Here is a 25,804-nt window from a genome sequence, read left to right as displayed (position 1 = left end):
CTGCTGGACGGGTTCCTTTTGTATATATTAATAGTTAGTAATAATAATACAGCTATTAGAACGAGCTCACGGTCTAGACTGTTTGCGAAGCGTTTGTGATTTTACTTTTGAACAGGGGCACACAGATAATATAGTGGCATTTATACCGCTCAATAGAAGTAAATCGTCAACTACAATCTGATCTCACATTGAAGACATAAATCAAATTTCTGTATCCCGGGATATTTTACTTCCTTGTCTGTCACTGCAAAAAGATAGGTTTCGAATAGATATAACAGTAGTAGAATAACTTTGCGGTAATAAACAAATGACATTGTAGTTTTGATTAATGTTAGAGAAATATATCTTATTTCTTAATAGTTATTTTGAACAAAAATTTGAAAAACACAATGATAATCATATTAGTTGTATTGTGCTTAATACAGGTAGTGGTTTTTGGAACATGTCCACCCGGAAAATATGGTGACAACTGTGAACATTTATGTTTATATCCTCATTGTTTCTGCGTTTCACATTTGGACTGTGGTTCATGCGAGGCAGGATATTGGAACATTAGTGGGAACTGCAAGTTCATATGCACTTCTCTAACATGCATATGCTCCAACTATACAAACTGTCATTATTGTAAAGATGGATATTATGGGCTGGAGAGTAAATGTAAAAATACTTGTTCTTCTGGATGTGATGACAATAAATGTGACAATAATGGATACTGTGATACTTGTAAGCCTAATTTTGCTGGAAGTAAATGTGACTCATGTGTTGATGGCCGATATGGTGCAAACTGCTCAAACAGTAATCAAACATGTTCTTCTGGGTGCAATGGAGACGAATGTTACCCTAACGGAACATGTTTGTGTGAGCCTAATTTCACTGGGAAAACGTGTGAATCATGTGTAGATGGCTATTATGGGGCAAATTGCTCTTTTAAATGCAGTGGAGGTTGTGCTAAGGACAACTGCAGTTCATCAGATGGATCATGCAACTGCAAGAATAATTATAGTGGTGAAAAATGTGAATACTGTATAGAAGGTCGATATGGTGATGAATGTTCTAAAAAGTGTAGTCTAGGCTGCTTAGAACATACTTGCTCTTTTACTGATGGGAAGTGCGATTGTAAAGAATTTTACACAGGAGATACATGCGACGTATGTGAAAATGGGCGTTATGGTGAAGACTGTTCAAAACCATGTAGTCTTGGATGCTTAGACAACACTTGCTCATCTACTGATGGAATGTGTGAGTGTAGAGACTTTTACACAGGAGATACATGCGATGTTTGTGTTGATGGGCCTTTCAGGGACGGTTGTTTAAATACATGTGAGTTCTGCTATTTATGTAATGCATATTTAAGTGAAGAGCTAATTATCTCCTACACTCCCTTGTGATATTAGCTTACTTTGATTGCCATTATTAGGCTATTAGACCAGGAGGTTAGTTAAAACAACGAATAATGTGTATCTCTATTCACAATCTTTGAAAAACGGATGCTTAAGTTTACTACGATTACAAAAACAACAACAACAAATGGTGTGATCTTTTTCCAAGTCTTATGTTAGTATCATTCCGTCGAATGTAAAGGTATGACAATCTAGGCAACTTTTAAAATACTTCGTTTACTTAGTGTTTTTGTTAAATTTAAGGCCTAATTAGAAGAACTAAGTTGTGTAACTATTATATTGTCATATAATATGTTTAAATAACTAAAAATACATTATGAATTACCTGATGATAAAACACTTTCAATTACATATATACTTAGCAGCAATGAATGAACCGACAGAGACAGATAAACAAAACGTTGGTGTGACAGTTGGTGGGATAATTGGTGCTGTTCTTGTAGTTGTAGCGGTTGTCGTTGTTGTCATCATTCTAAAACAAAGGTATACTGTGAAGATAAGAACTTATACCGAAGCATATTCATGTTTAATTATTAAGTACTTTAATAGTAAATCCTGATCATAGATGCAATTATTATTAAAGATTATACATACTTTTTACATTTCAAAGAAATGAGTTATGCTGGAAAAAGCCACGAGGTGAAGAACAACACAGCGAAGTAATGCATACGGTTGTGTACGCTACAGTGCAGAAAAATAGTAATGCTATATTGTCCTTTCAGTATTGTCCTTTTTGTCGTTTTGTCCTTTGTTTGTTTTATACGGACATTATTGCAAAAACAACCACACAAAACAATTCAGCGTCGTTATTTCATATTCTTAAAACCCGTGCTAAATCTGTTTATTTTAGGACACTCATCTGTTCCCTCTCAGCAAATGGAGTCCAGTCGTGGCGATCAGGCACATCGCCCTCACATTTCATTAACCGAAAACCACGCTGAAACTGGTAATATAATCAAACGTACACGTATGTTGTTGAGCTTGATTATAAAGACAGCTAAACGCTGTTATACATCATTCTCGGGTTACGGTTATGGGTAGACAATAGTAATTATGTCCTGTGTTGGTGACCATTTGTAGAACGTACCTTGGGGGGCTCGAACCCAACACCTTTGGATGGGAGATGGAAACCAAATCATTAGAACAGTTTCACCGTGGATATGACTTACCTGTAATGTGATAACAAGTATTTGTCGACAACTACATATTACTTATTGTATATGTTTAAGATATGATCAATATGATTTGCCTTAAAGGAAACACACTATACGAAGACATATCAAATGGAACTGACGATTCAGGCATAGTTCAAGGGAAAGTCAAACAAGAAGCAGGGCACAGAGTAAACGTGCAAACACACCACGTTGAACTGGTGATGACTGAAGAAACTACTGAAGATGATGTCCTTGAAATTGGTAAACTTTAGAATGTACAATATTTCTTCTCAAATTGCATTGTGTTAAGATATGCCTTTATTGTTTTACTGTTTAATTTTTATATGTATGTGTATATTAATTTAAATTTGTAATGAGTTCAAAAAGACGTAAATATCAAGTCAGTTTTGTCTAGACAAAATCTATACTGTGTGATTGACTTACATTTGTCTAATAATTTTAATGTGTACTTGTTCACTGTTATAAAAATACCATAACAATCCTTTAGATGAAGATGATCAAATAGCTCGAGCAAGAGCAATCACATTTGAAGAGAAAGGCGGTATATATTACAACAACGCTGATAAAATCAATAATCAAAAAGTCGCTGTGAACAACTTAACGAAATACGTGATCGAGAAAACTGACATAATTATTGAAGAAGAATTTGAGGTAAAAAAAAAACATCTCTCCTGTTTAAGGCCCTGACAACTATCCATCATTCGTAAAATATTTCAGAAATTTATTAAAAAACTATTTTTTTCTTGACAAAATCATTCAACATCGAAATGGAACTGTGGAACTAATTAGATTGTCCTTTATTCAATTGCATAATTTGACAGTTCCTGTTTTCTTGCAGAAATTTCCTTATGGATTGACAAAACCATACGCCGTGTCGCAGAAGCACGAACATAGTCATCGAAACAGATATAAAGGAATTTATCCATGTATGGTTTGTGTTTTAATAGAATCTTTGCGTATAGAGATATCGTTTTAAAATGCATTTGCCAGGTCATGTCTATCTCTCCATGTAACCGAGCTGCTCTTGTCTATAAATTTACTATTCTTCTGCTTTGAGATATATGTGTCATAAAAAATAGGTAAGTCTAGTTAAGATATGTTCTCATGAATTAATCACAATATCAATTCATCTATTATGGCAATGTGTATTGTGTGTTATTGGATACATTTTAGTATCTATTTACAGACGACGGCACACGGGTCAAGCTCCGTGACTGTGAGACAGATTACATTAATGCTAGTTTCATAGATGTAAGTGAGCGCAATTTGGGTTGCGTATGTGTTACCTATAAGCCTTCATTTTAGATTAAGTGAACGATACATATTTCAACCATTAATTAAATTAGATAAAAAAGTATTGAAAACATGTCATCTAGTATATTAGTTTTTTTCTCATATTGCAGGTGATGATTAAGTTGTAATTGACTTAACTCACGTTTATTTCAGGGGTATAATAAACGACATGCGTACATTGCAGCCCTAGGTAATAGAATGGCTTTCAAATGTTTGAATAATAACATTTAATATATTAGGAAATTGATAGTTTCTAATCGCTACCATGAGAAGACGATTTCTAGCTCATGCTGCAGTATGATTTCGTACTGTGAAAATATGTTTACAAGTAGGTAATATTTTCCTCCAAAGGTACTAAAAACTGCTTTAAGTGTGCATTACAAATACTTAAATATACATTATTGAGTGCATGTCTTTTTACATACGCAAGCTGTTTTCCACCTTACTGTATACTTATAGGTCCAATGTCAAAGCAGCTCGGGGATTTCAGTCCATTTTGGCAGATGATCTGGCAAGAGAAAGTTGAAAAAATTGTCATGTTGACCAACCTTGTTGAAGATGGAGTAAGATGTTTGCATAATACGTACAATTCAAAGATTCATTCCATTCGCAATCACATAGTTTAAAATCTTGTTTTAATCGCGATGGTATTAATCAAGGGTAGTATGCAATAGGGCCCTTTTTAAAGCATTATTGACAAACTAAGTTTTACTGCTTATGCGGATCAATCACATCTCATTTACGTTAATTACAATCTTGCATTACCCTATAGAAAGACAAATGCGAGCAATATTGGCCACATCCTGGAACCAGTCAAGACTATGGAGTGTATTTTGTTTCCTGTCTAATCGAGGACGAATATGCCGACTATACGAGGAAGGAATTCACAATTTCAAAGGTGTTGATATTGAAACATACAATAGTATTTTTTTATTTATTTTTGTTAATTATATATTGTAGTTTAGCAGTATTGCACTATTAGTGAAAGAACCATCATATTCAATTGCATTCCCAAAAAGAATATACGCAACGCGTTCAGAAAAAAAGTATTATACCTTAGACAGATTGGATGAGACTAAATTTCAGTGAAAACATTATTTTGTTTGACAAGATAAACTGCCCATCCGCTTTCATAAAATTGTGTTAAGTTTATCATTCAGTTGAACGATATTCGATTGTCAAAATATATTCCTTGTAGTGGGATTAAATCAATACAATGCACATCTTGAGATTACTTCAGTTTGCAAAGAGTTTAAAAAAAAATTATTCAAACAAACTTATCATTCGACTGCGATCATGATTATCAAACAAGTGTGCAGTATTAGTTTAAAGCTAAGCATAAATTTTCAAATAAAACTTCCTTATTCAATGTTCATGTTATAAAAAAAACATATCTTACATTTAAATTCTTAAGTTAACGTGTTTATCAAATATTGCAATTTCGTAATGCACCAGTAAATTGTAACCACGCCCCCCCCCCCCGCCCCTCAGGTCCGGGGGTATACCGGGGATAGCCGGGAAAATGGGCCGTGTTTTTATCTTCCAGGTGGCCCCGCAGTGCCGGGTGAATGTGTTGGTTTTGTCTTCGCGCCAAATATAGCAGGAAATGGGCCTTACCTAGGGTCCCTGGGGTGCGGGGAAATTTAGCAGGGGTTTCACCAGCAGTTCGTCATCGCAGGGCGGGGGTTTTGCCCGGGCTTGGTTGGATTGAACTTCAAAGTCCCCGCTATTCCCCGGACCTGGGGTGCTGTGGTTACAATTGACTGGTGCATAACAAAAGACGAAATGACGGCTCATTTGCTTATGAAATTAAAATCACATTGACAGAAACGAGTCGATGAGCGTTCTATAGAAGTTGTTTTAAACTTAGGCTACTGTTGGAATATCGATGAACTACCCTACACATCTTATACAATTGCATTATCAACATGATTTGTAATCTTGAACTGTGTGACAGATATTTTATTTATATATCAGTTAGTGAACATTATGCAAACAATGAAGATGGCACACATTATATGTTCCTGTTTATGGCAAAATTTCAAAGGGTCGCGAAACCAGAGAGCTTCATCACCTTCACTTTACCTGCTGGCCTGACAAAGGTGTGCCGGAGGATGTGACAGGAATCGTTGAGTTCAGACAGAGGGTGCTGACCATACCTGGACAATTTGACGGTCCTGTTCTCGTTCACTGCAGGTAAATTTGTCCTATTTGGACTAACTCCAATGCTAACATATATAAGTAGCATAACGCAGCTATTTCAAGTCAACTTGGCCTCCATGTGTTTACTTTGATTGGACTAATGGTAATGCTTGTTATGAACATATAATTTGTGGTACGTTATAGGCTATGTTTGATACAACAGTGCTTTCAACATTCGTAACAAACAATAACTATTAGAGTGTGTCATAGAAATAGTTAAGTTGAATTATCTTATGTGCATTTACGGATTTCGAAACATTTGAATCATTTGTCATCGGCTCATTCAGTGCTGGAATTGGAAGAACTGGAACATACATCGCTCTAGATATTTTGACAAGGGAGGGAGAGAGTGAGGGATCAATACACATCCCTGGCTGTGTGATTAACATGAGACACGATAGGGCCAACATGATACAGACCACTGTGCGTTATAATATTATGTTTTATTTCTTTGAAATCCTTAGATTGTGCTGCCCTTGCCCTTAGTGCTAGTAATCATAATTGTGATATAAGAAGTAGATTTTATATTTTTGTCTAAAATGTAACATGTCTGTAATTAGATGTGTCGCTGAGGCTGAACGAACCATATATTAAACAATGAAGTTGGTATTCCAACATAATTATCGTAATTGCTATTGAACTTTTTATGTATAGACCTTCACACTAGTAACCGGTATACTTGTTGTGTTGATTGTAGCATATTTATATGATGACGTCTAATGTAAGTGTCTAAATCATATGTTTCTTTTCTGTTAAGGTACTTCATGTTATCGCCGTTGTTTATTGTTTGAAATGTGATGTCACGCCCCTCCAAATATAAAAAAATGATTATACACTCCCTTTTTATCAAATAAACCCATCAAAATTTCATCTGATTAAATTTTGTTTAAAATCAGTAAACTTAAGTTGAGTATAACAAATGTCAAGTTCGTAGTGCATGTTTCTATTTAGAACCAGTACGAGTTCTTACATAAAGCACTCGCCAGTTCACTGAGTGATATCAGCAAACCAATAAGAGGAAAACATTTTCGCCAGTATATGAGGCAAATGGGGGATAAAGACTTCAACGGACAGTTTCAGGTAACAGCTGTTTTCTTTTTCTTTATTTCATACGTTTTCGTTGTTCACTACCCTGATATAATCCATATAAAAACTAGTGAAACGTATACATATAAACAAATTTGTGGTAATAATGAATTATGCAAATTTGTTTATATGATTATACAGGAGATGCAAACCGTTTTAGAGAGGCCATCAGATAAGGAAATGCATGCCGTCGAAAGGAATAAGAGAATGAAAGGCAAGAACAGAGCATTTGCAGACATACCAGGTAGTATGTTGTTGATTAATGTGCTAGTGTGTGATGTTTTATTACATTCGCTGTAAAATATAATGAATTTTTATATTCAGTTGTCAGATGAAGGAGGTAACTTCAATATTTATAGATTATGTATTATAATCAATAATCTATACTAAATACAATGTGTGTACCAATTATGTGTATAACTTACAAATTTTAACGGAGGTCTTGAAAACATTAAACAAAAGTACTTCAAGTTGACAGATATTTCGTATGAAGCACAACTGACGCTCGTTTATCATTGTTAATTGTTTTCTGTTCTGTTCTGTTAATATTTTGAGTTAAAAATAAGTTAAATTTCAGATGTCTACTCGACTTTTGTATGCCTGTGCTATGGATTTATATTTATATTATGCAGAACAGGTTATAAAATGCTAAAATTCCAGTATTTTAATGGATATCACTCGTCTTCGTTATACACATGCACCAACCAAAATAATACTGCGACACTTTTATAATGTTTATTTGTAAGGACTAAAACTATGTTTATTTTAAATCAAATTAAGTGCATAAAATGGTCGTTACCTGACTAATATTGCATACAACATGTTGGCATGCCTTCATTTCCCTGAATATTTGGCATATTTTGTGAAGTATGTAATGAAACATCTTATAAGTAATGTAGACTATTAAAAACATTGATTTACATTAGTCATTCTTGTTATACAACAAATATTGATTCACAGTGAACGTTTTGAGTCTGATGAAAGTTGGCAAGTTATGTTTTTTTATTCTTGGGGCATAAATATGTCTATCATATACATTTTCTATAGCCAAAATCGTTTGTTTGTTAAATTTTATATAAAACGAAGCTTAATAAGAATTTGTTAGACTAGTTTTACTTAGTACAGCTTACTGCTTTACAAATGTTATCGTTTTAATATAATTTAATGCTACATTCAACTCGTGAAATGATGTTGTTTTTGCCGTTCAATTTTAATTCAATGGAAATGGATCGAAATTGACTTAAAATGTAATACCTAAAATACTGCAGCTGCATTAATGATCTATATTGCAGGAGATCACAACAGGCCTTGTCTGTTCCTTGATAGAACACCTGGAGCTGCTGGATATATAAATGCAGTTTACATCGACGTGAGTAGCGTTTTCTCCTTCATTTACTTATTTAATATATCAAAATAATGCTTATCAATAGGCAATCCAGTGGGTGTTTGAGTGATGTATTCAAGTTCAATGTGCCAAGCGCATCGGTATCAATCAATCAGCCAAAAATGTAATTCTTTTTTCAGAGCTTGAAAGAGAAGGATCACTTCTTGGTTGTACAAAGTCCTATGAAAGAAACTGTGACTGACTTTTTGACACTGCTGTTCCAGGAAAATTGCACCTGTGTCATATGTTTTGAACCTTCAACACAAGAACAAAAAGTATGGACTTCTACGTTTACGATAAAGTTGTAAGATTGGTACATGATTAAACATAAGCTAGGTATTTGTATTTATTAATCAACATGGAACTTATAAATAAAATAATTGATACCAATGCTTTAAATTAGTCAAAGGTACCAGTATCAGTCAGTGATGGTAAATATCGTTTTAGGATTATATTATATGTTTTAAAAGAATCATCATCTCTGACTGAGATACTTTCAACTTACTGTGAATCTAATTAAGGATATTGTAAATGCCAATTTTTCAGAAACAAAATGTCGGATTGTATTATCCTGCTGTAAACAAGATTTTGAAACAGGGCATGTTTCAAGTCAGTTGTACCAAACAAGAAAACCACGGCTATTGCACAAAAAGACTCCTAACGATCAAACATAATGAAACAAATGGGGTAACTATATACTTCTTAGATATAATAGCTATTCATTTTGTGTTAAGACATATCAGAACAACGTTTCATTTCATATAATAGAATTGTTAAGCCATTTCAGCTGGCATATATTTTTATCAGCGAATATTTAAGATATTTTATAAATAACTGCTTACATACACCACACCATTACAAATATTTTGCTGAGTCTAAATACTTTGATTTTCAATAGCAACCTTCTGAAAGGGAAGTCACTCACTTTTCTTTCAATGCATGGGATTATACCAATGACATCCCGCGTTCAACTAAAGATTCCCTTGATCTTATCAAAAGCGTTGACTCAAACTCAAGAGAAACTTCTAACCGAGGTCCGATTCTTGTTCACTGTTTGTGAGTATAGGATCTTCTTTATAAATTTATCATATCTGCAAAAGCATTGAAATTGAAACTTTTCAACGAGCAGTCGTGTGTTTATTCATGTTGTAATTTGTAAATTCAAACAATGTCTTTGATGATTGAGATATGTTGAGGGCATCCTTGGCGATGATGGTCTATGACAAAGTCGTAGTTATTCAACAAAATACTCCTGAGTCAGTGAAGGGTCTCTGCGATGTTTTTCTTACCTTTATTGTCAATGAAGATTCTATATAAAATACAAACCTTCGTTATCATATTGTTTTGTTCGCTTGTCTCACTATTTTTTAGGAGAATGTTTTGAGAACTAGTAAATAATTAAAAATAATCAAATCCTCTGCATATTCTCGTGTATCAATGAGTATACTGGAAACTATTGAGACGAATCAAGCGGCGGTACAACTCAATACGATATTGTGTTATGGCGCAAGTATTAAAGACGAAGCCAGAACTGCAATTGCACTAAAATTTGCCAGTCAAACCTTGCAATGGACTTTATAAGTTATCATCCCGCTTATTAACAATTGAATAACATTGTTAACATGAGTTATTATTGAATTATTAACGTTGTTTGAATATAATATTTGACTCTTATTCAATTTCATTGCAGAGACGGGGCGGGAAAAAGCGCATTGTTTTGTGTTGTTTCAATTCTGGTTGAAAAGATGGGCATAAACCAGGAAGTCAGCGTTGTTAACACAATCAGGAAAGTCAAATCAAGACGGAAATTAGCAATCCCTAACAAGGTATTGTAAACTACCATTAATGATGAATATAATTAAACAATACTACATGCTTTTGCTTTCTTTGACCAAGTATGCTTGAAGAGTGTTTGACCAGCTAAAGAATTGTAACTTCATGACGCTGCTACCTGAAACAATATATTTTGGTTTATTTATATATCGTTTACTATGGAAAAACTTAATAATAATCTGTAATAGTAAATATCGTACACTCATTCGAGGAGGTTGTCCTTATTTTGTTGGTAAAGACAACTGCTAATAATACAAATACAAATATTCAAGATGCTCCTCAGTACCTATTTCTACACATCTTAACACGAATGCTGTTATTTATCTTCAGACACAGTTTGAATTCTGCCATGAATGCGTGTTGACCTACGTGAAGTCATTTGAATACAGCCAATATGCTAATTTCACTGCTAGAATATCAAGTGCATCAGATGCTTAAACTAAATGAAAAACAATAGAACAAAAGGACAACAGCTTAACTAAGAATTAATTCGTATGGTTACCAAAATATGAACAATTGAGTCAACAGTTTCGGAAAATGAGGAAAAGCTGATCAAATGTTATTGTTCAAATGATTCATTTATACAAACGCTTGTCAATGCTTGTCAATGCTTGAACATAACTAGGTTTACCTGCCTGTTGTACCAGTAAATAGGGGGATCTGTTCTGTTGAAAATTCCGATTGTTTGATACACAATGTGTTTCAATAAGTATTGATTTCGCCAAACCAGATTAATATTCGAGCTGTCCCTTTCGGATTCTATGACAACTCTTACTGATATGTACTGTAAACAAATTGTCCGGGTTGAAGTACTTATATAGTACAAAGTCACCCTTTGAAAACATATGAACTGGCATTTGAAATATGTTAATGATTTGTGTTAGATGATAGTTTGTTTGTAAATGGTAATATTATGTTGTAAGGTATGCACTTTTCATTTAAAAAGAGAACTGTTCTTATCTAGATGTAAAACAGGTAGTGAATGGATTAATGCCGGCAGGGAGTACATGCCAATATTTACTAACGCCTTTATCTGGGCTCGAGAGTTAAGATTTGTATCCTTAATTTTTTACATTTCTTTTTGAAAAACATGATTTTACTGTTACACTGCTGCAAATTCCTATTGATAAGTTTGGGTCTAAAATCTAAGCTCATTTGCAACGTCATATCTTTAGCAATGATACAAGGAGTAGGGAGAAATTCATAATATGGACCCTTATTAATTTATTCACTCGTAGGTGTAAAAATGCGTTATTTATAAATTTATAAATTGAGCAATATATATAATGTAAGTTAGCGAAATTGATCTTGCGCACTTACATTATGCCAACGCATCTATTCTAATATCAGATAGCATTACGGTTGTGTTGTTACACTTAGAGTATTACATTAAATTAATATTTGTTCTTATCACTACTTAAAAACCTTATTACTTAAGATTTTTGAATGATGGTTGATTTAGATTTGTACTCGATTCAAATTAAGCAAATAATGGTTAACATTAATGTTATCTTCACATCATTGAATATGTGCATATGTCCAAAAACGGCATGTAGATATTGTTTTTACGTATGTTTTGTTCAAATCAAATGGCCACATGCAAACAACTATTATAATTATGTTTCTAATATATACACATACATGAATAATCTGTATATTCCAAAACTTGGGTATCATAAATAATGGTCTGGACGCAAACATGTATTAACAACAGTGTTTGAATTACAAATAAGCTTTTCTATCCAAAGAGCTAAATGCTGTTACATATACATTTTACTGTTAAATGGTTGACATTCTATTCTTTGAAATGTTCACAATATTCGGAAAATAAATATGGAAACTGTAAACATGTATATTATGAAGAATAATGCACGATTTATAGAAAATGCAAAACTGATGGTAGATCGAAGTGTACTCAATATTTTATGAGAAGCAAATATGACGCTTGCGATCTTGAACTTTTCGGAGAAGTATGCGATACATTATGTAGTGTAGGTTGAGCAAATTACACATGATTTTTTTTGCCAATAGCAATTAATCATGTGAGATGTGCATTGACAGTTATACATTTCATGAAAACTTTACGGATGTTTGCAAAGTATGTTCTAAGGACACCGCTTCTTACTGTTGAATGAGTTTCAAGTGTTTTTATCTTAATGAAAGTTTGTCATTTTGCTTGCTCTGAGACCAGGCAATTATTTCTAAACATGCGACAAGCCAAATATTTGTACGTAAGGATGCCACTGGGTTTACAACTGAAATAATTCATGCCGCCCAACGTGCAAACGCTGTCTTTATGATAATAGCACATGTACACAATTAACTATTTTATTAGTAATAGGAGGTAATGTGCCAGGACATTTAGTGTCAATAATGAAAGTGATATTATACCAGGCCGATACGTGGCTGTGTTCGCAATTTTTTACGCCGAATGAACATGCAAGACAACGAGTATCTAGTCCGGCCTGACGAGATCTTGTGTAAGTGGGAATACAGGTGGTAGATATCGCGTGATGTATGTCGTCTCGAGATTTCGCAGTTCACCATATTAAGGACGGGTAGATATGGCATTGGAAACCGCTAAAACGTTGAAAGTTCGGGTCGCCGGTCCTTGTAGAAGCTCGTGGTTGTTCTTATTGAACGTTTTTGAACAAGTTTTTTTAGGAAGGTTTGCTATACGTCTGTATGCGTTTATGTGCTGTTCTATTCCATATTTGCTTCGAATTGGTAAATTGTCTGGAATAAAGCCGAATGGACTGGTTTTCCCACGAGTACAGTATATACACATACAAGACCTTTTTAACAAGTTGTGAAGCATTTAAAGTACATAGTTTGTGGAAAAACATGAGGTTTCGTAAGTTAATATGTGATACAATAGAATACCATCCAAAAAAAATGATAGCTATATCAGTTCTTGCCCTTATGTTAAGGTTTTGACACATCTTAGCCCAGAGACGAACGCTACGTTGAAGCTTCGTAATGTCAGATACAGTGAGTTACGATCATACTTCAGAAACATATAAGGCGTTTGACGTAGAGATGTTTTGCACTAAGCCTGCAATAATAATCGAAATGATTTCTCAACTGAGTCTCTGATTGTAAACACGGAAAAGAGGGATGGTCGTCCTTTTCTTATTCTCGTATCAACGGCTTGGACACATTTACACAAGTTATGTAATGCCGATAGTGACATGTGTAGCTGACACTAAATGAACAAGCGTAGTTTGGCCATAATGTTTGACGATATATAAATTTGAAGTACGAACATTTGATTTTTTCAACGAGCCACATTATTCTGCATAAGCAGCAACAGTATTTAGTTGGGTATGTAGCGCGGCTGTGTTCAATGGTATCACATGTTGAAATCCCCCCTCTCCTGTTTGCCCTGAAACGACGTCGACTGTATTCCGTTTATTAACACTATTAACTACACCCATTAAGTTTATATAACAGTCGATGAGTTCTCTTAATATTCTGTCATGTATTCGATATTCATGTGGTTTAACAAATAGGGCTGGGTACAACACAATGTCAAAGGCACCGGGGGTGTCTAATGTTGCTACCTTCGACGGTGAGCCGGACTCTAGATTCGTTCATATTGTTCCATGTAGGGCATAGGGTAAACATTTTGTTTTGAGCTTGGATATTGTTATTAAATGTTAAAATGACCATAATTGAAGTCCTTTGTGTTCCTGTTTTTCAAATACTTTAATTATATATTACAGACAAGAATGTCACTGGACAATTTTTTTTTTTCATGCATGTTTTATCATGTTCAGATTGTGAATTGGAATGATAATTCCCTATTTTCAATCCTTTGGTTATGATGCTTTATCGTCATATTAGATAACTCTTTGAGATAATATTGTAGAGTTGACCCACCTTGTATTAAGTGCTTATTCACATTTGTGTTATGACCAGGCGTTCTTCTCTGTTTAAGTTCTTTCAATATGTTTTGACGTCATTTCAGGTGTCATCACAAGCTTGTGCATCGTCTGCTGAGTTGTCCTTGGATTAAAGAAACTTTTGAATGTGTTCAGCTAGCCTGGCCGATTTGTCCTATAAACCCGATTTCTATCCATCGTTTTGTGGCCTTACGCTGTGCAGAGTGCGATGATTTTACATCTTTATTCAAATATTGTATTGCATGTCCGTCTTGGACGAAGTGTGAGCAGGGGATGTTCAGCTGCTTAAGGAGCAGATGGTGATCCGAGACCGCGCATTTTTTGTCATTGAGCACCCTGATGTTAAGAATAACATCTGACTGCCATGTTCGGATGATGACGTAGTCAAGCGTTGATAACGCGTTATGTATAAAATCCTTTTTCAATTTGCTTAAATATAGCATTTAATAAATGATATTGCTTTGCGTAAAACTTTTATTTTAAGCATTCAAACGACATATTTACACTATCAGTATCAAAATTGAATTTACGATAGCAGTAATATCATATTATTTATCACTATTTCAACACTGTGAAGTTCCATGATCATATACATCACTGATTTTAACATATGGCCGCCTTGCTATATATAATCTAACGTCAGTGCGTACACATTGTGGACAAAAGCTTCATGACGTCACTTTCGACAGGACGTTACGTGAACAATATAAAAGACAAAATTATGTACAATAACATGCCATTTTTAAATGAGTAATGTGCCACTTTAAAAATGATGATGACATAAAATGGATATTTTATTCATTGAAAGAGACAATTTAAATATTTATCATCCTGTTAAGGATATTTTGTTAAGGCCAGTTGCTTATCCATTGACCAGTCTCAAAGGCAATTATCAAGACGCTGGTTGTCATTCAAACAACTAAATGAAAACCAAAGACATTTTTATTTTGTCAACAGATAATACTACATGTTTGTACATGTTAATTATAATGTATTACTATGATTACCTCTAAGAAACAACTTTCGACAAGTGATAACAAGGAGAGAGGCTCCTTTTCGCGTCATTTTAAATAATGCTACTTGGTGGTAAAGGTTTGTAAGATAATACATTAGATAGTGCAACCATGTCCTTACATGTATTAATACATCGGTATCCGATGAATGATGAAAAGCAAAAGTACTTATTCTCTCACCGCAAAAATCAAGACCACACTTAATCATTAATATAACAGATAGGGGTTTTAGCCATAACCTCATATCTGAATGTGTCGATATCTTTTTTTTTATAAATAAGGCAGTCTGATTAAGATCCTTTTGTCAGTTGCAACCATTTGCGCACAGTTGATAGGTAGGCAGCTGGATGGATCCCGGAAGTTTATACATCGTAATATAAGTACAACTATTAGTCTGAACGCATCACGACCATTTGTGAACGTTTGTATTTGACATTGTTTTGAACAGGGACATAAAAGAAAAATGTTTAAAGTCCATACCGGTGCATGTTTTATTACGTCAATACATCATACTGATTTACATCAGAACGCACATTAAGTGACACCAGGCCTGTTTTCTATATATCATTTAACTTCCTTGTGTGTCATAGCATACTGACTCATTTCAAATATCAATTGAAGTAGTAAAACACTGCAGTACGGTTATGAATAAAAATTTTATTTCATTTCTGTTTGAAGTTGGATCTATATTATCAATCGATTAAGTTTAATTGAATATTAAATTATTACCGCAATGGTAATTATTTTGTTATTATTGTGTTTCATAAATCTTGTGGTTTGTGAAAGGTGTCCACAAGGAAAATATGGTGAAAACTGTGAACATTTTTGCAGATACCCTCATTGTTTCTGCAACTCACATTCCAACTGTTTGTCGTGTGAAACAGGGTATTGGGACATAATAAGAAACTGCACGGTATCATGTAGGTCTCCAACATGTACATGTACCAACTATACAAACTGTCTTTCTTGCAAAGACGGATATTATAGATTGGAGAGTAGATGTAACAATATTTGTTCTTCTGGATGTGATGGCAATAAATGTAACAATGACGGATTGTGTTTTGCATGTAGGCCTAATTGGACTGGAAAATTTTGCGACTCTTGTGTATATGGCAGGTATGGAGTATACTGCTCTCTGCAATGCAGTAGAGGTTGTAAAGGGAATATTTGCAGTTCAACCGACGGATCATGTAGCTGCAGTAGATATTATAGTGGTGATCAATGTGAATATTGTATTGCAGGTCGATACGGATTTAACTGCGAAAAAACATGTAGTCCTGGCTGCTTAAAACACACATGTTCATCTTCTGATGGAAAGTGTGAGTGTAAAGACTATTACAAAGGGGATACATGCGACGAATGTGTAGAAGGGCGGAACGGTGACCATTGTTTGAATTTAGGTGAGTTTTAAAACACCTAACCGAAACAAAAATCTTTGAAATGTACAACTGCATAAAATTATGTTATCTTAATCAAAGTTTTGTACAAAAGGTATTCGTACTGCAATAAGATTACAACTTAAATGTCACTTTCGCATTGATTTGACAAATTCATTCTTCTTCACCTACATTTAATGTAAATTTAAAAAATCACCTAATAAAAAAACAACTTTTAAAACTACCACTACATAGAATTGATGTTATCTGAATCGAAGTTTTGTATTAATTTTACAGTATTCGTAAAGGTAATTAGATTACAAATTTAACTTAAAAGTCACTTTCACATTGATACGACAATGTTTTACTTATTCTCGTACAATTAAAAATGAGATATAGGCAATTTCCCTAACGAGATGTTCATTTTGATGCGTTATTTCAAGACGGTGCCAATTTTCATTTTAATATAAAGGGTTTTTGGTACTTACATGCATAAATGAATATATATAAACATAAACAAAACAAATTTTCAAAACATGTTTTGTATCGATCCATTATTTATCAATGTGTAATGCGAAAACGACCATCGATAGGTAATACACACCATATGTTTGTATTGTGTATGCAACAAGGGTTCTTTTAATATGAGTTGGCGAATAGATTTCGGATACATGTTTGTAGTATATGTTCCTGATCTAGTGAGGTATGAAAGATATTGATGTGTTCTATGCCACCGAAAGAGGTGTACATCGGGATGAAACTCTAGATTGGCAATAACAGTTCTCGGACCTCTTAAATTAACGTTGTTTTGTTTTAATAATTGTTTATTTAAAACAGTTAATGGTGAATTTCAAGCTTACCATTTTCATATTGTTCAGCAGCATATGGTTTTCTAATAAACATGCCATAACTTGACGTGCCATGATATCTGACTCATAAAAACAACAATGCTAGAACATTTAACAAAATAATAATATCATATTAAAAATTACAAATCACAAAAACTTGAATAAAACTTTTAAATTAAAAACAAAGAAAAATCGTGACTGTCCGAGTTCTACTACTGTCCTAATTAACAAATTACGCCTGATTATATTATCGCCTCTTGGCAATATCTGACAATATACGTTCAGCACACGCAAACGCATATGAGATTGAACGTTTACGTAGACAACAAAGTTACAGTAGAAATAATTAAATGTCGTCATAAAGTTAATTGTTAAAAGTTGTCTGGTAAGCAACGACAGCAACTGCAATATCCTACAGTACCTAATCAAGAAGAAACTTGTTATATCTACGTTTTAGAAATGATTTTTGCTTGTTTCCAAAAATAAGTTAATTATTGAGTTATTCAAATTACCACACACATTTCTACCACTTGACTACTCCGTGCTTGGGTTATAACCTTTGTACTTTGTGAGACTTGTGTACTTAGCGCTAGGTGTGAAAGAAGTTGTATATATTCTTATTATATGTGCTCTATCAATCAAAACGCTGTTGATTGTCAAAATTGAAAGTAAAACACAAGTAAAATCTATACGATGCTATGATTTGCGTTTCTACAATATGTGTATGTACCAATTTTCCTATGGATCGGAAATCGATTGTACAATATTGAAACATGCATGTGTATACATGTTTATGCAAGAAATATGAGTCACATTCGAGCAAGAGGACGATATTGCATAAACCTGTTTGTTGTCATACTATTATGATGCAAAAGGAACACATGGTATTCTATTGATGGCTCATGCATGTGAAGATAATAGGTTGCTTAGAATTTAACAGTCTCTCGTTTTCGTAAATGTTGCGACAGGCTTAAAGTGTCATTCTTACACTACAAGTATAATTCAGTTAAACTATTGGCCAATAAAAAATGAGTTATAAAGACAAAAGTCAACTACTCTATTACGAAAATTTCAAATTTAAGAATTTGATACAAAGCGAATATGCGCTATTGAAAGCGATTATGACGCTGACTAAGTTTTTTTTTACAGATTCGTGTGGTTACTAATGACGTCACACAACTCTTTTATTGATTTTAATGACTTAAACGCATTGAAATATGATTTTATTTTTTTGTTTGTAAGCGAAACCTTATGAAAATCCGTTGACAAATGAAACATGATTCATAAGTTGTGATGTAAATAAATTGTTTTGTCGGACAATTTTCTTTCCGGCGGATGAAGCATCCTTAGAGCGCACAATGAAATTCTTCGCAATATGTCATGGCAATGTGTATTGAAAACATTTCTACCTCGATTTCGACCGTAATTGAGTTAAATTATAAGTAGGTTATAAAATTTGTGTTTGTTTTGCTATTCTATTTCATTAGTCATTTATAAACAAACTGGACAAAACCTCGTTTTTATTTTTCTAAAATGAACCCGTTTAATAAATACAAACAAAAACACTCATTTGAGATCCTCTATGCAATTGTCGTTATTTTTTTCTACACTTCAGTTCAACCGACTCAACCTAGCAACACAGACAACAACCCAACTCGTGCACTTGCAGTTGGAGTTATTTGTGCAGTAGGAGTGCTCGTAGCTGGTGTCGCCGTAGCGATCGTGGCCAGACGAAAGTATGTTGCAAATCCAATATTTTCTGCGTTTAGTTCCCTCTACATTTTGGCAAAATGTATGTGTGGCATTTTGCATTTATATTTTATCGTAACACTACTGCTTCAATTGAATTCAAATACTGTTCGGAAGACTATTAAACATTCAATTTCAGAAAATCAACATGGGAAGCACAATGCAAAAGCGACGAGCATGCGACATCACCTCCTAGTATGATATACAATTCATATCTTAATTGTATAATTAATTAAATAGTAAAACATTGACGTCAGATTTGTGTGAATCACGTCATTTGTATCGTATAATTGTATAAGTTGCTTTTCTAACGACCAAAGTCATTGGTAGAATAAAGGGCAAAATCACGTATATTTCAGCAAATATTACAAGTCAACGTACAGAGCTAATAATCAGTATTTTTGTTAAATATATTTTGTAAACGTTTAGGAGGAGAAGCAGCTCAACCTGGACTCTACGAATCATTAGATACCACTCGCACGGAAACAAATGACAGGAGGGATACCTACACTAGATTGTTCACTACACGACTTGCTGAAACGATAGAAAATGTTAACTCGGACAGTAATACAATGAATCATTTAAATATTGAAGGGGGGAAGGTAGCCCAATCTGGACCATATGAAACATTAAATGCCACCCATTTAAAGGAAAATGATAGAAACGAATCATACAAAATGCTGTCCATGACAGAACATGCAAGAGCTTCAGGGAATAGCAATTTCAACGGTATTCCACCGATAAACCCGGATTCTCACTCATACGCGAACATGATGCTTAAGAAATGACAGCATTGGTCGGGAAATGACGACACAGGTCAATTAATTACAAAGCAGATCAAGTAGTGACGACACACGTCAAAATAATTGGTTTACTGTTCAAGGGGCTTCAATGTCAAGTCATATGACTACACAACTTAGAAAAAAAACGTTCAAGTTGTACTCGTATTTAGGCATAGACATGTGTGTAAACAAACATTAATTTTAAGTGTTTAACTTAATGCATTCATGGAAAATATTAATTACAGATAACAAACTGGTAACGGTGTATTTGATAGCTGAAAACGAATAAATATTAAGTGACTGGTGAGTCCTACAAAATATACAGGGATCAATTATCGTCTAATAATGTAGAAATACCGTGTTTTATGCACCTTCCCTACAAATTACACATGCTATTCTTCTTAAGAGCATTTTTTCGATAGTTATCTATCCTTTTCGGTAAATAAAAACAATTGTATTAATTGTGGTACAGCTTATTTGGAAGTAAGATTGCATCTTTAAATATTCCACGACTGTAGTGATAACAATCACAAACTGTTACAGTTAATACTAAAATTCTTAGAAATGAAATACAATAAAGGTAATTCCATGCCACAGACCCTACATCATTGTTTACCAAGAGGGACTTCGACTACAGCATAATTGTTTTTTTGTACGTTTGTACATATGTTTCACGAGTCATCATGTTATATTAAATACTAATACACTGTTTTTTTAGATCATTAGCAAGATATGAACCTCTTTCAAAATACTGTTAAAATAACGAAGACTTCAACCGATTAGTATTTAGGTTACAAAATTCAGCCAGTTATAACTTATCACTATTGTAATTTGTGCCTTTTTATGTTTTAGAAGGATTTGTTTTTTTGTCATACAAACATTTACTACACTAAAGTTAAAACATGTTTGTGCCGTCATCCAGTGTTCCTTTTGTACTTTATATGGGTTATTGTACTTCGTTCTGTACTTTTGTTTAGTTACCTGTCCAATATTTAAAGTGTTTTTTTCATATGATGGACAGTCATTGTTCTTTTAGTGGGCAGTCAATATAGTAGTATGTTGTGATTTACATACTGTAGAATCAAGACGTGTGTTGACATCCTTGATTTTCGTGTATTGTGTAAAAATATGCACTTATTCAAAGAAAAATAACTTAAAAACCTTTTTTTATTTAAGCTTTATAAATAATTATAAAAATATTTTTTTTATTATCTTCCGGTATTTTAGGTTGTTACAACTCAATGCTCAATGAAGATGTAACTGAGGTTTGCGCAGTCGTCAGCGGAAAACTGTGTATTTGTTGTTTGTCCCTTAAAACGTAAAAAACAAAAACAAATAACTTAAAAGTTTTCGTCGTAAGCAAATAATGCACAATGAAAACACATTTTGCACTTGTTATATTTCCGTAGAAGTTAATGTCTAAAAGTAATTATTTTTACTAGTAACCATTATAATTATTTACAATTTATATGTACATGTATATAAGCGCATTTGTTTTATTTGCCGGAGAGATTCACATGATTAGTATTTTTTCAATGATTATGACAGTGTCTCAAATAAGTTGACAAAAGCGCTATGAAATTTATGATATGAACCTCGTTGTTTACATGTTTTAAGTGTTTCACCTTAAACTGCGTTCCTCGGATTCTTCATTTTCTGACATAATGTACAGTTTTTGGCCTTTCACCCAAACTTAGTCAATAATCAGGACTCGTTTTTTGTTTATAATTTATAGAGCAAGAATAATGAGTACAATGAGCTATGACTTGCTCTTCTTGTATGCTTAATATTCTGCTTGTCGAAAGGAAAGAAAATGACTCTTAGTAGACAGAATTGATGGCATACGCGTATTTGGTTGAAAATAGAAAAATGAAATAGATCTCAAATTAACCTTTACTTTGCTAACAGTTTTGTCGAGTATTCCCTCTGACAAATATTGGAATTTTTTTTTTTTGCATATTTTTAACATTTAAACGACATAATCTTTGCTTATTTTACTTATTATACTTCTTTCTTTGGAATACTGGAAAGGGAACGTAAGGCATGCCATACAATGCATTTGCTGTGCTCCACTTCATTTTCGAATGATAGAAAATATTGGAAGGACTAGACTCAGCTTCTACTGTTCATCTTCACTATTGAATGATATTCTGCTAAATACCAATGCCCCTCTTTATTTTTTATCTGAGTTAAAACTGACCCACCACGATCAGTTGGACTACTACTAGCCTATTGACAATGCATTCCTCTTTCACAAAAGCTTGTCGTGCCGTCCAAATACCCCTATCCGCCATGTCGTCAGTGTCAAACATTGCTCTACAATGATCCGGAAGACTGTTACACACATTTTACAAAATGGTTCAACTGACCATATGGTTTTGCTAATATGATAAGCCCCATTATTACTTGTTATGGAACTTTAAAATGGTCACTGTTTTAATGTGTGATACACATAAGATGCTTTAAAGGGTACGCATGGTCACGACTTTTAAGAACAATTATTTCCAGATGGCAGACCTAAACAACACGCACTATCTAAAGTGTAAATGTACAGATAATAAAGCTCATGCTTGTTTATTTTTTAACATTACGGTTCTATACATATTGTAGGAGGGAAATAAGATAAACTCAGATCATACGAAACATTAAATTCCGTCCGCTAGGAACGTGACATTGGGAATTAAACACAATGTTGTGACAATAGTGCAATGGTTATTTTGAATGCTGTAGAAGACGAAGCATCCCAAACCATATGGAACATTAAATAAAAGTGACAGGAGTCGTTACTTCATAATGCTGTTCACCAAAGGACACAATGGATCTACGAGCATTGGCCATTACGACAATAATTCTAATGTTCGAATTCTTACCCATACCTTTACATGACAACACAGGTGAAGAAATGACAAGACAGATAAGAAAAGTATTTCACTGGTCATGAAATGACAACGCAGGTCATGAACTGACAACATACGTTCGAATATAAAAACGCAGGTCATGGAAACATAACTCAGGTCAAGAAATGACAACACATGTCCATAATTGATACTACATGCCAGGAAATGAAAAATAAATACAGGATAGCAAATGAAAATACAGAAAAGCAAATGACAAATTAGTCAACGAAATGACAACACAGATCAATGAATGAAAACACAGATAACTAAATGACAACGCAGGCCAGGAAATACCGTTCAGGAAAAAATGACAGCCATTGCTCAATATTTGAAAATACTTATAAGGACATATGTTGATCTTGGTATATCAGGAGGTTTAAAAATGCTTTAAAAATAAATCGTCGTTGCGTATCGATACGTTACCTTTACTATCGCATATTCCTCCCAATATAGTTTTGTATTGTACAGTCATCAAATGTATTGATTATTTCTTATATATTATGAGAGATATATATAATTTATTGACTGCCTGTCTTTTAGAATATTACGTTTTGTGGCATTATTATGATACTATCAAGTATAGTTCGGTAAAAAATGTAATGTGTTTACAGTCAATCCAGTGTACATTACAATGTATACATTGAGCGTCTCGTTTTCATTTATTTCAATAATGAGTTATAGTACTTACATATATGCATCAACGTTATATTAAAATAAAAGGCACACATGACAGGAACATTTAATCCGAATAACCATTAATCAATCAATCAATTGTGTGTGCACAATTAGACGATGTGTACCATATGTGTGTGATTAAATTAAAACTGCATAGCTGATTGAAAAAACAAATGAGAATTAGACGAAAACCCTCAAAGTAATACAATTTAGATCATTTACAAAATAACGTATTGGAATTATGAGAATTGAAAATTCTTGTATATCATTATGCATCTGTTTAATCTCATTTGTATCATATTGGAGAGAAATTGCTTTGTTTTAATGCATGCATTCACTACCACCCGTATCTCACGCTGCTAGTACGAGAATAAATAATAACATTATTTGTTTCCGTTTATTGTGAAGAGTGGATATGAGAAAGAACATCTGGCGGGGCTCGAACCCACATTTTCTTGGAAAGGAGCGGGACACCTATACCACCAGAACGATCTCACCCCTAAAGGTAACAATTACAATGCAATTTTCGAAAGTATGATGTTTATTGTAAATACATCATAAAACAGTTACTACCCAAAAGAAAAACATTTTTGGTGCAGTAAATATGACTAGCTTTCTTGTTGTTTTATCGAAATTAAACACATTGCCCCTGGATACACTAACTTAATGGGAAACCTTTTATTGGCTTAAAATAGAAAAATGAAAGATGTAATGAAATTAAATGAAACTGTGTAATTTGTTTGTGCGAATGCATGTTTGTTAGGCTTTGACCAGGTGGCCTTTACTCAAAATCAATACAAACACATGTATAACAAACATAAATTTTAAGTGATGAACCTTAAACTGCTCACTAAACAATGCACTTTTAAAAAATATTAATTACTAATAACAAGATTATGACCATATATTTACTAGCTGAAAACGCAAAAATATTAAATGATTGGTGAATGCTAAAAGGTTTACTCTTATCTACTATCATTTCATCAGGTAGAAATACCGTCTTTTGTTAACCTTTCTTTCAAATTAAACTCGGTATCCCTGATAATTGACATTTATTCAGGCTTTTATGTATATTAAAACAATTGTATCAATTGTGGTAATTCTATTTGGGAGAAAGAGTGCATCTTTAAACTAATTGCAACCTATGTCGTCTTAAAAAACCACAAACATATAAGTGAACCATGTATCTAAAGCCCAGTTTCACAATTGTAGTTTGAGTACAAAGCAAGAAATGGACCAATGCATAGTCTCTGGAAAGTGATTTGTACTGTCTGTCTTCTGGTGGAAATGTATATAAATACGAGTATATAACTGGTTTTTCAAGGGTATTTAGAATAGCGTTATCTCATTTTCACCAGTACGCATTTTTTAAGTAACATTGAAGGCTTAATCATATGGTTTATGAATTAATTTTTCTTGTTTTATGAGATGAACATGTGAACCACGATGATATATAAACATACTTTTACCCCCTGACATTTTTTTATTAATATTAAATATTTGATATTGAGTTATATTGTTATAAAGAATATTCGAAATACCTACTCTGTGGACGATCAATAACCTAAAAGAGATGTTTTATAGTTTAACCTAGCTTTTTCTTTTGAACAGATAAACCGCCCGTCTGCTTTAAGTCGTTTCATGTTCTCAATATTCGGTAACAAAAAATCTTCCTTGTTTGTTTGGTCTAATTCAATACAATACACACAATCAAATGATCTTTCGTTAGATAAAATACAAGGTAATCAAAGAGAGATTTAAAGCAGAATGAAATCTTCCTTGTTCAATGTGTTTATCTTCAGGTGTTTAAGTTCAAGTTCAAAATAGTTTTATTTAATAGAAAATAACACAATTATCGAATTTATAGGCATATGGATCAATGCCCAACATAAATTTTCAGATTTAAGTTTCTAATTTGATATGTTCCAGTATCTATGATCACGCGCATACATTTTACACAGAAAATGATAAAATAACTAAAAATGATAAGGAGTACTACGTGAAAAGTATTTTTGAACTTAGATGACTGTATGATGAACAATAATTTACCCGACAAGGCTTAACCAACCGGTGTATCAACTTTAAGCTACATGTTACATATTATATGTCCTTCATCTTTTATTCAAACGAAGAACATTTTTAAACAACAACGGGTAATAAATATGATTAGTTTTTGTGCATCGCAT

At 33.4% G+C, this 25,804-nt stretch overlaps 3 protein-coding genes across 5 annotated transcripts; all 3 read left to right on the top strand.

Annotated features, from left to right (window-relative positions):
* The first annotated feature begins 253 nt into the window (after positions 1-253).
* On the top strand, positions 254-2,469 carry LOC128218736 (multiple epidermal growth factor-like domains protein 10). Of its 2 annotated transcripts, none has more exons than XM_052926421.1 (4): positions 254-1,320; positions 1,766-1,883; positions 2,011-2,099; positions 2,251-2,469. In XM_052926421.1, exons 1-4 carry the CDS (start codon positions 390-392, stop codon positions 2,439-2,441), a joined length of 1,329 nt encoding a protein of 442 aa, XP_052782381.1. In that variant the 5' UTR covers positions 254-389; the 3' UTR covers positions 2,442-2,469. The 2 variants fall into 2 exon arrangements, with proteins under 2 accessions (XP_052782381.1, XP_052782380.1); XM_052926420.1 differs by having other exon boundaries at positions 1,763-1,883.
* A 171-nt stretch (positions 2,470-2,640) lies between these two features.
* Positions 2,641-12,189, top strand: LOC128219245 (receptor-type tyrosine-protein phosphatase mu-like). The gene is made up of 17 exons (XM_052927057.1): positions 2,641-2,815; positions 3,063-3,226; positions 3,414-3,501; positions 3,762-3,826; positions 4,022-4,058; positions 4,328-4,431; positions 4,641-4,766; positions 5,916-6,064; positions 6,358-6,493; positions 7,022-7,150; positions 7,298-7,400; positions 8,449-8,525; positions 8,681-8,815; positions 9,087-9,227; positions 9,439-9,596; positions 10,231-10,366; positions 10,704-12,189. The coding sequence occupies exons 1-17, from the start codon at positions 2,641-2,643 to the stop codon at positions 10,809-10,811; spliced, it is 2,031 nt and encodes a 676-aa protein (XP_052783017.1). The 3' UTR covers positions 10,812-12,189.
* Positions 12,190-15,920: 3,731 nt separating this feature from the next.
* On the top strand, positions 15,921-24,040 carry LOC128220366 (multiple epidermal growth factor-like domains protein 10). Of its 2 annotated transcripts, XM_052928731.1 has the most exons (5): positions 15,921-16,407; positions 16,533-16,691; positions 19,131-19,251; positions 19,404-19,459; positions 19,694-24,040. In XM_052928731.1, exons 1-5 carry the CDS (start codon positions 16,320-16,322, stop codon positions 20,050-20,052), a joined length of 783 nt encoding a protein of 260 aa, XP_052784691.1. In that variant the 5' UTR covers positions 15,921-16,319; the 3' UTR covers positions 20,053-24,040. The 2 variants fall into 2 exon arrangements, with proteins under 2 accessions (XP_052784691.1, XP_052784690.1); XM_052928730.1 differs by having other exon boundaries at positions 15,921-16,691.
* The last annotated feature ends 1,764 nt before the right edge of the window (positions 24,041-25,804 follow it).

This window comes from Mya arenaria, chromosome 15, assembly GCF_026914265.1.
Source record: "Mya arenaria isolate MELC-2E11 chromosome 15, ASM2691426v1".
NCBI lineage: Eukaryota > Metazoa > Mollusca > Bivalvia > Myida > Myidae > Mya > Mya arenaria.
The sequence above is the reverse complement of the archived record's forward strand: the minus strand, read 5'-3'. Positions and strand labels throughout refer to the sequence as shown.

Coding starts and splice junctions, on each gene's coding strand:
- LOC128218736 (XM_052926420.1), top strand. CDS start 390: ATGATAATCATATTAGTTGTATTGTGCTTAATACAGGTAGTGGTTTTT. Junction 1,321..1,762: donor GGACGGTTGTTTAAATACAT/GTGAGTTCTGCT, acceptor ATATATACTTAG/CAGCAATGAATGAACCGACA. Junction 1,884..2,010: donor GTCATCATTCTAAAACAAAG/GTATACTGTGAA, acceptor TACATTTCAAAG/AAATGAGTTATGCTGGAAAA.
- LOC128219245 (XM_052927057.1), top strand. CDS start 2,641: ATGATTTGCCTTAAAGGAAACACACTATACGAAGACATATCAAATGGA. Junction 2,816..3,062: donor AGATGATGTCCTTGAAATTG/GTAAACTTTAGA, acceptor ACAATCCTTTAG/ATGAAGATGATCAAATAGCT. Junction 3,227..3,413: donor TTATTGAAGAAGAATTTGAG/GTAAAAAAAAAA, acceptor GTTTTCTTGCAG/AAATTTCCTTATGGATTGAC.
- LOC128220366 (XM_052928730.1), top strand. CDS start 16,025: ATGGTAATTATTTTGTTATTATTGTGTTTCATAAATCTTGTGGTTTGT. Junction 16,692..19,130: donor TGACCATTGTTTGAATTTAG/GTGAGTTTTAAA, acceptor TCTACACTTCAG/TTCAACCGACTCAACCTAGC. Junction 19,252..19,403: donor GCGATCGTGGCCAGACGAAA/GTATGTTGCAAA, acceptor ATTCAATTTCAG/AAAATCAACATGGGAAGCAC.